The following is a 15,973-nucleotide window of genomic DNA, read 5'->3' on the forward strand; positions in this document are numbered from 1 at the left end:
ACAGTGTGTTTGGTTAGACGGAATCTCATCTTAAAAGCTTTGTCGCTAAGTTCTAATAATGGGTTTCCTCTTTCTTGGAATACTCGGAGAGACCGCCGAAATTCTTCATTATCGTCATCTGAAGAAAAATCGGAGAAGTCAGACATCTGTAATTCAAAGACAGAATCGCGATAAAAATCCCTTCATCAGATTAAATACCGGTAAAAATGCAGAACATCTTTTCTTTTTCTTACCGTGATTATTGTTACGGCACTATTTTGCACTACAAAAGCCCTCTTCTTTTCACGTTGATAAATGCGGCCTACAATACCGGTACAAGAACACTACTTGATCCGGATCACAAGGCTTGATCCAAGGAAATCGTTGGATCAATTCTGATTCGTGATTAAGGAAAAATGATCTCGGATCAACGTTTATACAACACAAATTTGAGGATCAACGTGATCTAGAATCAGTTTTACGCCTTGATCTAGGATCAACTGTTTTATACAATCGGGCCTTAGAGAAACAAAAAGAAAAACAGACAAATACGCCACCTTCACTTATACAAATAGTAAGATTTACGATATCACCAATACTCTCAAGAAGCATAAGATCAATATTGCTTTTAAAACAGTCAACAATAATACTAATCTCTTTTACAACCAATATAAAATCAACAACACTATGAATAAATATAATAGGTCAGGCGTATATAAGTTAAAGTGCAACCAATGTTCCGCGAGCTACATTGGGCAAACCGGAAGAGGCTTTTCAGTCAGATATAAGGAACATATCAATGCCGCTAAACACAGAAGGTACTCCGCCATGAGCACTCATATGACAGAGTCCAATCATTCCTTCACTTCCATAGAACAGGACTTAAAAATTCTTTATTTTCACAATAAAAGCACTTTACTCAATGTTTTAGAAAAAATTATCTATATTAATATAGATCATAAATGCAATCCCATTCACAATTTGAATGAAATTTCAGAAACAGCGAAAGTAATTTTCGAGGCATTGCTCAATAGTTCTTACTTTGACATACCCACTAACAAGCATCCACGTGACAGCTCCCCGCCTACTAATCCCAACCTTCCCCTAATTTCCCCTCGTACCGGCTCCCTTCACACACGACCTCCATAGCTCGCTCTTAGTCAGCCACAGTCATCCACACTGAACTAGTCGCTGTCGGACAGGCGAGAACGTAAGTAATCAGATGTGCCGCACTTCTTATTTTCATTCTTTCATTACTTTACATCTCAAGACACAAAAACTTGCCTATTTCAATACTAACAACAGCCATTATTTTTGTTCTAGAGCCCTCTACTGTACGTTCTACATTACGTTATCACGTTCAAATATTCCACCTAACTTCTCAACAAGAAATGTCAACATACCAATAAGACGGCATTAACATCCGCTCGCTGGATTTCTCACACATTGTTGTTGTCCTACTGGAGTGAACATTATGCAATTCATCATCAAACCTTCACGACATAACAGAATATTATATGTTAACACAGCACAAAAAAAGGAATAATTTTAACGCAAAGTTTTTACTGAATCATCCCATGTGGACAATTTTAATTTTAATGTCAACGGTATTCTCAAGTGCTGTACTCAGAAAAGTTCTGAATTCTTCACCATTTTAAATGACATATTCGGTCATCTGAATTATTTTAATGTGTTACTTTGTCCTTGTCATTGTAGCTTTTTCTCAAAGGTTTTTATGGCTGATGATGTCTACAAGTTAGACGAAACATGTCCCGATATATTTAAAAATTTATGTAAATAATTAGTTAATAAAGAATCATGGTATTGTAAAGGTGGAACATTTGACTCAACCTTCAACGTATACTTACGACAATACGGGCTTTATAATGAAGTTTATTTTATGTAATGTATATCTTCTTCGCTGTACTTTCAGTTTAGTTGAGAAACCACTACCTTCCAACACGTTAACAAACACAAATCCCACCTCGAAAACACAGAGACCCCACACAAGCTACGCCAGTATCCAACATCCTGCCCACAGTTCCTTCCCCTACGCCCCCTATTCGCCCTCCACACGTTACACCAGTGCTTATTGCTCCGCCCACAGTTCCTTCCCTTACGCCTCCTACTCGCCCTCCACCACACCCGCCCCATTCTTATAACACAAGAAGCAGAAACACGATAACAAATAGTCTCAGTACTGCAAAAAGCATAGCTAGGCACTAAAGCGTGAATAAAGGGGTAAGGGCCTGTACTACGACTGTCAGATAAACAGCCAGATACGTAGGCTGCAGTTTTGCAAACTAGAAGTTAAATATTTTCTTGCGTACTACCAACGGATTTTAACGACGGTATTGTAATGCGGAAGATGTAGTAACATTTTTATTGGGTTGGTAATAAGGTTACTGAAAATATAGTGAAATTTAGCGCGGTGGTATACGTGTTCCCTGGTGTTTTCGTTTGTTTAGCTCTATTCCTTTTGAAATTGTATTACTAGAATCCAATATCAGACTCTTATTAAGCTATAATGTGGAAGTCCACGTCAAAAACAGAATTAGGACTGAAATATACACATACGAAGAAATGTTAAAATTAATTAACTGTATAACGAAACTGAAACTGTTATAGAAAATAAAAAGACTGAAAATGTAACCTGGACGCAAAGTTCAGATTCAGGTTATGTATCTTTTTTGTCTAATACTATTTACGAGGTTGCGCGTTACGACGAAAGTAAAGTTTATATTCGTAATTAATGCCACTGATGCAGCGTGGGATCAATAATTTTATTATTAATTCTCTTTATTGTTTGCTCACTTAATAAGTAGTTAGTTTCTTTCTTTTCAATACAATGTGAGAATAGTATCTGGCAAGCATTTATCTCACTTTAGCGTAAATACTTTTGTAGCAAGTTGTTATGAAGTAAAAGAAATATAAACTCCTTAACATCCTCATTCGACGGACGAATCGCCATGAACAACGTCGTATACCTTTACTCCATATGTGCGTCGCTGATAGATTTGGAATAGAACCCACGCTTTTGACATGCATTTTAATGATTAGGAAATATGTACTATCACCTCTAGTACCCTACCGATTACCATTTACAAGGTAAAAAAATGTTACGACTTTTGGGACTCGAACCCACGAAAAACTGCTTAGCAGCAAACTTTGCTGCCCTAACAATCACGGCTACCCATGAAGCATACGGTTGACTGCTTGTGTGCTACTGATATACTCAGTAGCAACAACTTGCTAGCTTGGGAAATCTTTAAGAATTCTGTGATAGCTGGACAGGAAGCATGATATACTTTATAAATATATACATAAATTATATTGTAACAACTTAATTTCGCACAGCATCATGCAGATGTAGATTCATCTTCATGAGTAGCCATCTTGATTCTTTACAGCAGCGTCCCCGATAAGAGCTAAGTCCCAGATAAGAGCGTTAACAGCCTCTCCAACTTCGGCATAGCCATACTCAAGAATATTTTCCCAGATTGCACATAAACGAAAGTCGTAGTACGCGGTTTCAACCAAACTTCCAGATAAATGTCCAAACTGCCAAATAAATTTATACCGCACTTTTATCTGGCTGTCGTAGTACAGGCCCTAAGTGAAATTCCAACCACAAGAATTTCTCATAACAACTACAAACAACACACTCATAATATTCTTTTGTTATAGACACATTTATCCACAAATGTTGCAGTAAAACAACACACCAGCAACTAAGTATCATCTTGTTGCCAGTGATGCTTTCACAGCCCGTACTTATAGACAAGATATAGGCTTTTGGGCTTATGCCATGTCAAGATAAAGATGAATACATATAGTAAAAGTCTAGGAACACAGAAGAAGATAAAGAGCTCAGCGGGTCAATATACTGTCAGTACGCTACTTAAAAGATGGCTCTTACCGTGTAAGGAGCAGCGTTCGTTACGAAGATGAGCACATTCTCTCATTCTGCTCTACCTGGTCACAACAAATTGATTGCAGTGTTGAAAACGATAGCGCTGGAGGAGTTATTCACCCTATCCAACACCTCACACACCAACACAAATGTTTCTCTAGGCTGGTCATGCTTTAGAGTGCTTACAATATTTGCCACATATCTACCCTCCATATCAGTGGTTCCAAATATGGAGACCCATATTTTCTTGCTGGTGACACTATTTCTTATTTTGCTCATTGTATTGTCGTAACAGAAAGTCAAATAGTTCTTTCTTAACATGAACTCAGAGGGAAAGGGATAAGTTCACCTGTCAAATAGAAATTAGACTCTGTTACTTCCAAAATATTTCGAGCTTGGTAAATTCTGTGAAGCATATAGTCCCAGTGAGAATCTCTCCTCTAACAGGTTAGGGACCACCAGTGGATAGTATAGTCCTAGCTGCCTAAGCACAAGGAACCACTAAATATATCCATCAGTACTAAAACACTTTTCACAAAAACGCATCTGACAGAGCTAGTATGGAGTAATGTTGTGCCTGGCAAGGAAATTTTTTACCAGCACTGGCTCTGGTAGTGTCCTTAGGAAAATTTTGTTTCCAAGGAGAAGTTTTTGGATTTCCACTCACATGACTGTCCTTTAGCCACTGGGTTATATAAATAGTACCAAATTTCATCTCCAGACATTTCCTTCTTACTGCATCCCTGGGGAATTGAAGGCATTGAATGAATTTCTCACAAAGATGGCCAACACCACTTTTATCAGACAAGCTGAATTAATGAAGTATTTGCATTACTGTACATCATCAGCAACAACTTCACCTAACCAACTACTTTTAACGAGGTGCTGGAATTTTGACCCGCAGAGGTTCTTTTCTGTCTATTTTATTTTTCTGACACGCATGCATTTTAACGCACGTATGTAACAGTGAAAGCTGTACTGCCGTTTCTGAAGATGTGAGGAAATTACTGAGAGGTGTGAAAAACACGACATATCAAATATGAAAACATTTTCACTGGGGCCCATAAAAGTAGCAATGTATTATTTCAAGACACATTCTTTCTAAAACAAATGTAATGTTGAACTGTTAGCTGAAGCCTTATGCTTTGGACCAGTGGGATATTAAACAATGTTTTCTGGTCACACTCTTCGACCATGAATTATTCGGAGGTTACACTCGTCCATGTGCGAGAGAATAACTTTGGCCGCCATCTTGAACGCCACAACACTTTGGCAATACCTAGCATTTATTTGGACTGACTCAGCTGAAGGTGCAATTCTTAACTTTTGCACCAACTCTACGCGATTAAGACGCAGATGCCTGTCCACTTTCTGAAGGATTTTAATTTCGTTATCGTAAGTAAGGAATTTCACAACCTTTTCTGTATCCGTAACTAGGCTATCACAATGCACCACACTACTCTACTCTACTCTACAAATATTCACTACCCTTCACTGTACCACTCAATAGAAAAAAATTTCTAAGTTCCAACTGGAATGTGAAATCCAAACGCATAGGCTCATTGCGTTATTCAGCAATCTAGCTGCTAAGTGGCAAGCAAAACTAAACTTCCCTGAGGCTAACAGTTTGCTCCCCAAAAGTGCAATTTACGCCATGAAGTTCAGGAAATCAAGACCTTTTACCATCATCACTCAATTTTCCTCAACCTGTCTCTTCTGACAAGGGTTCTTATCTTGGTTGGAAATTACATTTCATTCACAAGGGATGGTAAAGAACTTTTTCAGGGCTAGGAAAAATGTGACTGTCTAAGCAGTAACAGCAGAAATTAGGACGCGATAAGTCAGGTATTTTTATGTGGATTTTTTTTTTTTGCTATGGGCTTTACGTCGCATCGACACAGATAGGTCTTATGGCGACGATGGGATAGGAAAGGCCTAGGAGTTGGAAGGAAGCGGCCGTGGCCTTAATTAAGGTACAGCCCCAGCATTTGCCTGGTGTGAAAATGGGAAACCACGGAAAACCATTTTCAGGGCTGCCGATAGTGGGATTCGAACCTACTATCTCCCGGATGCAAGCTCACAGCCGCGCGCCTCTACGCGCACGGCCAACTCGCCCGGTTTATGTGGATTTAATATGATGGAAATTGCGAGTTCAAATTTATAATGTGCTAAGCGAGAAAATATCTTAACGGGAAATTCACTAATGACATTTCACTGCACTGAATTTCTACCCTTTTCCTGCATCTTTATTCTTCAAACGGTTGGACCTCTTCCGTTTTCTCCTTTGGTCAGATTTAATAGAGGACGGTTGCTATGTTGTACTTTCTCTTAAAACAATAATCACCACCACCAGTTTCTTTAAACTAGAAACTTCCTCAGCATTAAATATCAAAACAACATTTATAAGTGCAAAGTCAAAAATGTTCTTTAAATTTGACCCTGTCATTCAGAAAGAGTCATTTAATATATCATGATCAACATACTTACTCAGATGAGAGCTGGGCAAAAATAGGTGCAAAGTTGACACAAGCAGGATTCCACGCTGCATAAAACACCACAAGCCACGTGGTATGGCGATCTCGTTCCAGTTCTTCCGTCAGTCCTGCTGCAGTGCGGAAGTATGTTACCTTCTCGGGCCCTGAGTATGTTGGTTCTGGTAGCATTAGACCCGTCACTGAAAAACACAAGATAATAAATATAACTTACCTTGAATGTTTAGAGCACAAATATCTCTGTTGAATTGCTGAGTGGTTCTAATTTATTAAAAGCAATGGTCAAACAAACAACATCTCTAGATAATAAAAAATAAAAATCTACTCCAACCGATACCACAGCCCCAACTAATGACAAATCATTGGTATCTGCAAGTTGATGAGGCTTTCTGTACACCTATAGGACAATGATAGAGGATCATGGTGTGTTACATGAATTAAATTGACAGGAGAAACAGATCTCGGAGAAAGCCCATTCTACCTTCCTTTTGTTCAGGGAATATAACTGCAAATTTATGTGGGATTTCTGAAATAAGACAGAATATCCTTGTGATGTGGATTTCATGCAAATTCGGATGTCCTGTAACTATGCTCATGATATCAATGATCACGGAAAACTGATTGACTTTCTTCTTTTTCTGTTTTTCCAACAAAAAGTCAACAAAGGAACATAATTCACAGATAGTAGTTGGTCCAATGACATATGGTCCCATCAGACATTTTGTTCACAAACAATTTGGTCAACCTTATTATTTTGTCCCTTCATACATTCTGTCCATTAAACAGAGTTTTTCAGTATATACATTGCAATTATTCCTTTCAATTTCCAAGTAGTAGTACAATTAACTTATGAAATTATGAAGATGCATAAATCTTTCATCCATTATGGTCCAGTTCTCCCCAGAAATTTTCGTCAGCCGGGTGGCAGGAATGAGTAAGATATAATTTCAATTTATTCCCCTCAGGACAACAACAACAACAACAACAACAACAACAACAACCGTTTTATCCTAGGCCTACTAGATGGCAGAGAAAACAAAACCTCTCTTGGGTGTCTAAGGCTGAATTTTAGTGAATTTTGTCCGGCAAACATGTTACCAGATATCTTTTACATGCTGACATTGTACGACATGGAGTATCGCCCTTCAAAAATCCGACTAGCTCTGCCGGGTTCGAACCCGGTAACTCTACCACTGATCCAGAGAGGGCATTAACAGTAATACCAGACACGTAAACTATTTTAGTGTTATCACGAACAAGACGTTCCAGTGTTCTGCTCATTCACAATCAAACACTGGGGCATGTGAAGTACCATACGAGTTTGTGATGTCATGAGGAATCAAGTGTTCTCGTGTGATTCCATGTTAACCCAGACACCGCTCACGCACGACACTATGTTATAGTCAAGCTAAGGCCTAACTGATGCAATTATACTAACAAATATGAAGATTTATCATTTAAATAAACAGTTTTACAGTATTTACATTTTAATACGGAGCACATAATGATTCAAATATGTATTAATATTACATAACTAGTCTATAAAAACGGCAGGTCAGTGTGCCCAATAAATTGGTCCTAGGGAGAACATTGTGGTCTGTTCATATGGTGGCCTAGGGAGAACATTGTGGTCTGTTCATATGGTGGCCTTATTTCAAGTCTGTCAGGGATGTTGGTAGAATAGATCTACTTGTATTGTATGCCTTATTAACTGCTCATAGTAATGGATTTTGTCAAGGCAACACCCTCAATAATTCCTCATTTTATACATTAGTGGATTACTGCAGCTGGAGATTAATTTGGGTGTTCTATTGCCCTGTATTTTATACCAGCCACAAACTTTTTGAATTCTGCTTCAATATCATTCTGAACAGATAGCTTCCTTCAGAATCTGTACATTTCCATTCATAAATTTCTCTTACATTTAACGTTACAAATCTCGTTTCTAAACAGATCTCCAATACACTTTGTTGTGGCTTTTGCTAAAGGAATGAAAATAGTAGTAGTAGTAATTATTTTGACTAGAATTCTTTCACCCCTTGATGAAATATTGCTTGCCATGTTGGAACTACTAAAATTTAATTTAGGAAACATAATGGCATGGATACTACCATAAATGGGCAATGCATGATTAAATTAATATCAAGAGGAACTGTCATGGACATACAGTAGTGGACAAAGAGTAGTACTGGATAAAAAATAGTGGACGAAAGGCTCACGGACATAAGGTAGTGGATGTAATGGATGAAGTAACATTGCTTTTGCATTTACACAGTTGTGATGAAGGCAAGTTTGCAATTATCTCCATTAAAGCTCATGTCATTTGTGATGTTAGGGCTGTCTCATTTGGTCAAAATAAAAGCAGCACCCAGTTTGAAATTACAGATCAGTGGTCTTGTAACTTGCTGGGCCTAACATAAGCAGACCATGCTGTAGGCTACTCAGGGGCTTAAGCTCTCGGACTACCTTTGCTTGTTGTGCAACAAATGATCTTGTTGCTGTCTTATGGCCCCCCACACCTGCCTTAGGTTGCCATCCAGATGCAATTCAACATTTGATCACTCTCAAACTTAGAATGCGCTGCTGTGCACTGTTTCTGCAGTGAGTGAGTAGTAGTAGTAGTAGTAGTAAGTCAGCTTCCCTGCTTACTGAATTCTGATGTCATTCCAGCTGCGTCATGTTGAATTTCTAATCTCTCTTTTGGGTACTCACAATAGAATCTTTACTGAAACAGGAATGACAACAGGGAATGCTGAAATATTTCATTAGGCCTACTGTACCGTACATTGAAACCAGGACTTTTTTCGTGTCATCCATAATGTTTACTCCTCTCAAAAACTTTTACCCATAGTACCAGTTATTCAACAACAACAACAACAACAACAATAATAATAATGATGATGATGATGATGATGATGATGATATTTGTTAAATGATATTTCTTTACCATTCATTCTGAGAGACTAACATTAAAAATAATACTTACGTACTGTTATTATCGTAAAAAATATCCCCATTCTCACATCTGCGTAAAACCAGAGTATTGCATTGGCAACTTTGCAGTACATAAAACTAGACGTCAAATAGTTTATCATCGTTACGCTTCCAGTTTTCTTAGTTCTGATCATAACCACAATCAGGAGGAAGAACAAAATCTCCGATTCCCGCTGCAACAAAAAGTTTAAATTGGATAAATTGTACGTGTAAAGAGTAGAAAGTCGATCAGGAAACATTAATTAAAAGGCATAAATGTTTATTTCTCAAAATTATCAATTTCTAGATTCAACGTAGGGATATACTTATTTGATTACGCTTCAAATCTCGAGTGTATACTTTTTAGACAGACTTTGAATTATCAATAAAATATCCCCATTTTCGTCAACTACTCACACACATGAAGTTATTGGTATTTATGTGAGCCACTGGAAAGTGCAATGGCATATGGGGCAACATCATTTATTACAGCTAAACCAAAGTGCCAGACTTTTAGCCAATATAACTGGGTTAATTAACCTGAAGAAGCAACTCACCGAATCAAATTCACATAATGGTTGGGAATTCGGGAATATAATTGTACAAATACCAGGACTTTTCTTGGCTACGATATATGACAGACTTAAAATAATATTTATTAAATAATATGGCTTTAAAAGTAACACCAAATCTTGCTTAAAACTCATTTTTGGGTACGAACACTAAATAAAATGTTTACAACCTATATGTAGGTCAACCCCTTTCATAAATTTCTATCAAAAATCTTATTTCAATAGGTAATTCTGCTCACATTTGTGAACGTGCTATGAATTTTCAGGTTCGCCAATACAAAATTTGTACCTGTACCTGCCTGTACCTTTCTCTCGTCCGAACAAAGTTGGCAAAGGCCGTAGAAGTTCCGTTTACTCTCAGCGTAAAATATGTAGTATTTATATTTTCTTTGGTATTTACTGAAATTGATATGTGGTTGTTTTGGTTATGATGGTGACTGATATAGGTTATATCACAGTTTTGTTAACATATTAGTTTGTAGTCAAATAATATATTCGTAAAAAATGGCAGCCATAGATGATGACGAGTTTCAGGACGAGGAGGCCGCTCAAATCTTCATTAATTTTCCGTTAGAAGTGCAAAATGCAATCGAACAGGTATATTCACAGCCATACATAACCTTAGTGCTTATTAAAAAAAGTGTTTATGTACATATACACTGATGGTGTGTTCACTTTAAATGGGAACATACTTTTTTTCAACGTTCATAACATATATTTTCTTCATCTTTTAATTTTTTGTGTAATTTATCAAGTGGAATGTTCAATAAATTTCCAAATAATTTGAAAACATACAAGAAAAGGCTAGGAAAATAATTGATAAGGAATCTGTCACCTAGGTGATAGCACTAAATGGAGGTCATTGATGCTTAAAAGTGATGTAGTAATTTTTTCTGCTCATCGAAATATATTATTTAATGCCTTTGGTGACAGTACCTAGTGTTTACAGTGCACTATATCTTCTGGTATGGGCTAGATCAATTTTGTTTCCTTCATTAATCTATCTGTCTCAGTCTCATGCTTGTCTTGGACTATATGAAGGTGACTGAGGTACGAGCGATGCTGTTAATGACATTCCTTATGCCGCCACTACCTGTTATGACTGTTGTGAAAGTATCACTTATAGGGTTGGTCAGTGTGTGCATTTCAGTAGGTTTAGTAGATTGATATGTAATAGCAATTTCTGGTTCAGTGAAGAAACCAACAGGATACTAATTCACTCCTCATGTCCTAGTATGCCTCTTCATTGATGTTTTGGTCATCTGTGACAGCTGTTGAGGAGCAAACCAACCTTCAGGCTGAATATTCAGCGTACATAAGTAACTTCAGTTGCTTGATGTTGGCTTCAAGTAGTTCTTTTTTTTTTTTTTTGCTAGTTGTTTTACGTCGCACCGACACAGATAGGTCTACATAAAATCAGCCTCATGGTCTTACGGCGATGATCAAGTAGTTCAACATCGAGGTCAATTGAAAAGTTATCTAGATATTAAATTATATTTTATACTCCTTAGATGATCCCGTCCGTAACTTCATTGACACTTCTAAAGTTTGCTGTCAAATGCAGCTTTTTTCCTGTGCTCTTTCTGTGTGCAAACCTTGAACTTTTGCACCTATTAAAAATCTACAGTACTTTTACTCCAAGTTTTGATTTAATGAAGTTTGGCTGTCAACATAGGATATGACTGACCACATTTTGTACATCCTGGTATTTGCTGTTCTTCACTGTTAGTTTGGATAAGTATTCTCGGAAACGAGTAGCGGCCGACAACAACGATCCAGCTGATATCTGACTCCTGGTTTGATTTCTTAGAATAGATGCATTTTGTTTATCTTCATCAGTATTTTAGATGGTTAGGTAGCAGAAGTTTCATTTATGAGGATGATCGTGCCATGGCTGCCCAGGAACAGAGTTTGACACCATTGAACTAAAACTCTACAAAGCACATGCAAAATTAATTTTTTTCAACTAGCAAAACCCAGCTAGAATTAAATTCTTCTAAATCTCATATCCCAGCGTTCCACCTGAAGAATATTATTTATTTATTTATTTATTTATCATATTACTACACATTACAATTAGGCATGTAAAATTAACAATACTTTCTTTATATTGTAAAAATACAACACTAAGATATCCAGATTGGTGACATATTTTATGACATATCAGTTGCCATCAGGAACTCGGTAAAGTCCCCATTATAGGACCTGGTCTTGCAGTCCTGTATAATGTGGCAGATGGTCTGCCTGTCAGCTCCACAGTTACATTTTGGGGATTGTAATTTATTCCACCTACGGAGAGCATCTGCACACATGCCATGGTTGGTCCGTATTCTATTTAAGGGAAGAAGTTGGAGATGGTTTTCATATGTCATGTCTGAGACCAACCCCAATAGAAAACATCTATCCTGTCGCAGGAATCGCCCCTCACATAAGTAGGGAAGTAGCAGTGGAAGTTGAACATCGGAAGCAATCAACTGATCCATGTCACCCCCTTTATGGCCATCAAATGCAGCCCATCAGACTCAGGTCAAGGAAGAGATTTTTAAGAACAACCATACCACTTGTTGATACGCTAGAAAAGCTAAGAACCGAGCTCGATAGCTGCAGTCGCTTAAGTGCGGCCAGTATCCAGTATTCGGGAGATAGTGGGTTCAAACCCCACTGTCTGCAGCCCTGAAGATGGTTTTCCGTGGTTTCCCATTTTCACACCAGGCAAATGCTGGGGCTGTACCTTAATTAAGGCCACGGTCGCTTCCTTCCCAGTCCTAGCCCTTTCCTGTCCCATCGTCGCCATAAGACCTATCTGTGTCAGTGTGACGTAAAGCCAATTGCAAAAAAAAAAAAAAAAAAAAAAAGCTAAGGCATGAACTGTGGCAACTGAGTTTAAAGGAAGAACCTTCTGCAGGTTCTCGCCTTGTGCATCCTGTCTGGAAGACCCTTAATCGACTGCGGACAGGTGTTTCAAAGTGCAAGTCTAACCTAGTTAAGTGGGGCTATGTACAAGGAGACATGACCTGTGATTACGGACTAGTACAGGAACACCTGGTTTGTCAGCATTTACCATCACCGTGCACAAAGGAATATGTTTTGCAGGCCAGTGATAAAGCTGTCCTTGTAGCCGAATATTGGAAAAACATTATTTAGCAGTGTATCTGTACATGGAAAATAAATAAATAAATAAATAAATTAGCTTTACATCCCACTAACTACTTTTGACAGTTGTCGGAGACGCCAAGGTGCTGAAATTTTGTCCCACAGTTCTTTTACATGCTAGTAAACCTACGGGCATGAGGCTGACGTATTTGGGCACTTTCAAATACCACTGGACTGAGCCTGGGTCGAACTTGCCATGTATGGGTCAGAAGCCCAGCACCTAAACCGTCTGAGCCACTAAACCTGCCTCCTCCATCTGTGATAGGTTCCTGGATTTCTCTCATCAACGCTTTCCTTTTGAAAATATCGAGTTTGTCTTGGTCGGTCCTCCACCCTATCCATGGACGCATCAAGACAATGAACCTGGCTGACAAGATACTGATCCTGCAAAAAAAAAATTGAAAACTCAACCTCAGAGATGGATAAAGAAGAGGAAGAGATACAGGAAATATCAGTCTTTAGAGAGAAAACTGTGGAAATAAGGGATTCACCTGAGAAATATTTTGCTAAGTGTACAACTCAAGGATGATAGGGACCGGAGAATAGAGGTGGACCACATTGCTAAAAAGAGAGATGTTCCACCTATTCAATACAATAATAAACTGTTGCACAAATTAATCGCAGCATGTTTAATATGGTTTGGGATTGGTTTCGACACACATCTATGTCATCATCAGCCGATAGAAAAAACATGGCAAGAAGTCAACACACAAAAAAAAAACATTAAAGGGTAACTGTAACACTTATGACACTTTCTTGAAGAAATTAATAATCGAAGTTCATGTAGCACTTTTCACGAAGGTAATTTATGTAGAGATCATAAGCAGTATGATGTTCTTGAGCACTCTTGTTGTAGATCTTGACGTTAAAAAAGAATGTAGCATACAGTTACCCTTTATTGTTTTTTGTGTGTTGACTTCTTGCCATCTTTTTTCTATTGGCTGTTGATGACATAGATGTGTGTCGAAAGTGGTCCCAAACCATATTAAACATGTTGTGTCATTAATTTGTGCAACAGTTTATCATTGTATTGAATAGGTGGAACATCTCTCTTTTTAGCATTGTGATTCTCAGTTCAATACGGATCAATTATGAAAGTTTTAACTTTAAATAGAGATGGACGCTCAACGCAGGATGATGCTCCTTTGTTGTTAGTTGTGGAGAGTGCTGAAGGGAGCGTCGTGCTACCAACTATTGACTTTTTTCTCAGCACTGCTTTCGTGCGCGTGGAATAAGAGCAATTTATAAATTTAATTTGGGGTTCCGTATTGGCGTTAAACTCAGTAAGAGGTTAGATTTTGTTCACAGCTTTTCTTTATTGGTTTGTGCACATCCTGACTAGTGACTTTTTTTGGCCAGTGGCTTTACGTCGCACCGACACAGGTAGGTCTTATGGCGACGGTGGGATAGGAAAGGCCTAGGAGTTGGAAGGAAACGGTTGTGGCCTTAATTAAGGTACAGCCCTAACATTACTAGTGACTCTTAACACCTTAGGAGTATTTAGAAGAAGGCCTCTTGAAGGGAGTTTTGTATCAGTCATTGGCCCACATTGGGCAGTTCTTTATTGGTTTCTGCATGTCCTCGCTAGTGAAAAAACCGATTGGTCTAACAGTCAGGGGTGTTAAGCAGAAAGATTCTTGAAGGGTGAGAACCCTGGCTCTTTTTGTGACAGCCATTGGTCCGCGACACATTTGTGGTTAGAAGTGATTTTTTTAGGATCGATTAATGAGGCGAAGTTGAGTATTACATCTGACTGCGTTGTCTTCTGGGAGCAACGCCATTCTTCATAAAATGCATTCAGTGGTATGAGTGTTGAGCGAAGGATTGTGAGTGATGGCAGAACATTTTTTGTGTTTGGTTATAAAAGCAAGTTTCTCTTTTAGTGGTGGGATGGTGGGATGGTGGGATTCCAGCATCGGTGATGAGCACATCTCTCCCCAACAAGCATTTTAAGGTAACATTCATACATTTTATGCTGCCAAGTAATGTGGTATGTGCAGGTCTCTATCATCCTAGAATTATATCCTTGCCAAACCATGAAGTGTCTCGGTGGAAGAACAAGAAAGGAGAACTGAAGTTGTAAAGACCTTTGACGGGAGAGCAAAGACAACGGCATAAGTCTGAGAAATAGAAGGACAGGAGGATTGTGTAAATGGATTCCACAGATGACTGTAATGATGAATAAATTAATAATACAAGGTTGCTCGTGAGCCTCCGTGGCTCAGGCGGCAGTGCGCCGGCCTCTCACCGCTGGGTTCTGTGGTTCAAATCCCAATCACTCCATGTGACATTTGTGCTGGACAAAGCAGAGGCGAGACAAGTTTTTCTCCGGGTACTCCGGTTTTCCCTGTCGTAATTCATTCCAGCAACACTCTCCAACATAATTTTATTTCATTTGTCATTTGTTAATCATTGCCCCAGAGGAGTCCAACAGGCTTCGGCAGCCGCCACAATTTCTGTCCTCGTTGCTAGATGGGGCTTCATTCCATTCTTGACCCTGTTGAATGATAGGAAACAGGCTGTGGATTTTCATTTTTCACACGGTAGCTCCAAAAAAGTAAGGTAACAAGAGCTTACATGGATAAACTTTATTTTACAGGTGGATATAACGATACACAGCAGTATGTCGTACGATGTCGGCATGTAAAAGAACTCTGGTGATACATTTGGTATTTACCCGACAAAATTAATTAAATCTCAGCCATAGACGCCCAAGAGAGATCCGCTAGATGGCAGACAGAGTAAACCGGAACGTCGAAATTGACGAGCAGACAGCCAGATGGCGTCAAATCGAAATGTCTGCAAACGGTAGCTGAGGCCATACGATTATTATTATTATTATTATTATTATTATTACGACCGCATTGTACTTGGAATAAACTTTCAAAGTA

At 38.5% G+C, this 15,973-nt stretch overlaps 2 protein-coding genes across 2 annotated transcripts in view; one reads left to right on the forward strand and one right to left on the reverse strand.

The window, feature by feature from the left end:
* Positions 1-10,104, reverse strand: part of LOC136886504 (thioredoxin-related transmembrane protein 2 homolog) — a 31,579-nt gene extending 21,475 nt beyond the window's left edge. The window contains exons 1-3 of the mRNA XM_067159321.2: positions 9,915-10,104; positions 9,371-9,551; positions 6,380-6,566 (exon numbers count right to left, since the gene is read on the reverse strand). Of these exons, the coding sequence (XP_067015422.1) occupies positions 6,380-6,566; positions 9,371-9,551; positions 9,915-10,064 (518 nt within the window). The 5' untranslated portion in view covers positions 10,065-10,104. The remainder of the gene's footprint in view (positions 1-6,379; positions 6,567-9,370; positions 9,552-9,914) is intronic.
* Positions 10,105-10,433: 329 nt separating this feature from the next.
* Positions 10,434-15,973, forward strand: part of Vps53 (vacuolar protein sorting 53) — a 107,734-nt gene continuing 102,194 nt past the window's right edge. Inside the window, exon 1 of the mRNA XM_068230540.1 lies at positions 10,434-10,526. Within this exon, the coding sequence (XP_068086641.1) occupies positions 10,434-10,526 (93 nt within the window). The remainder of the gene's footprint in view (positions 10,527-15,973) is intronic.

The sequence above is a fragment of the Anabrus simplex genome, chromosome X, assembly GCF_040414725.1.
Source record: "Anabrus simplex isolate iqAnaSimp1 chromosome X, ASM4041472v1, whole genome shotgun sequence".
In the NCBI taxonomy this organism is placed as follows: Eukaryota; Metazoa; Arthropoda; class Insecta; order Orthoptera; family Tettigoniidae; genus Anabrus; species Anabrus simplex.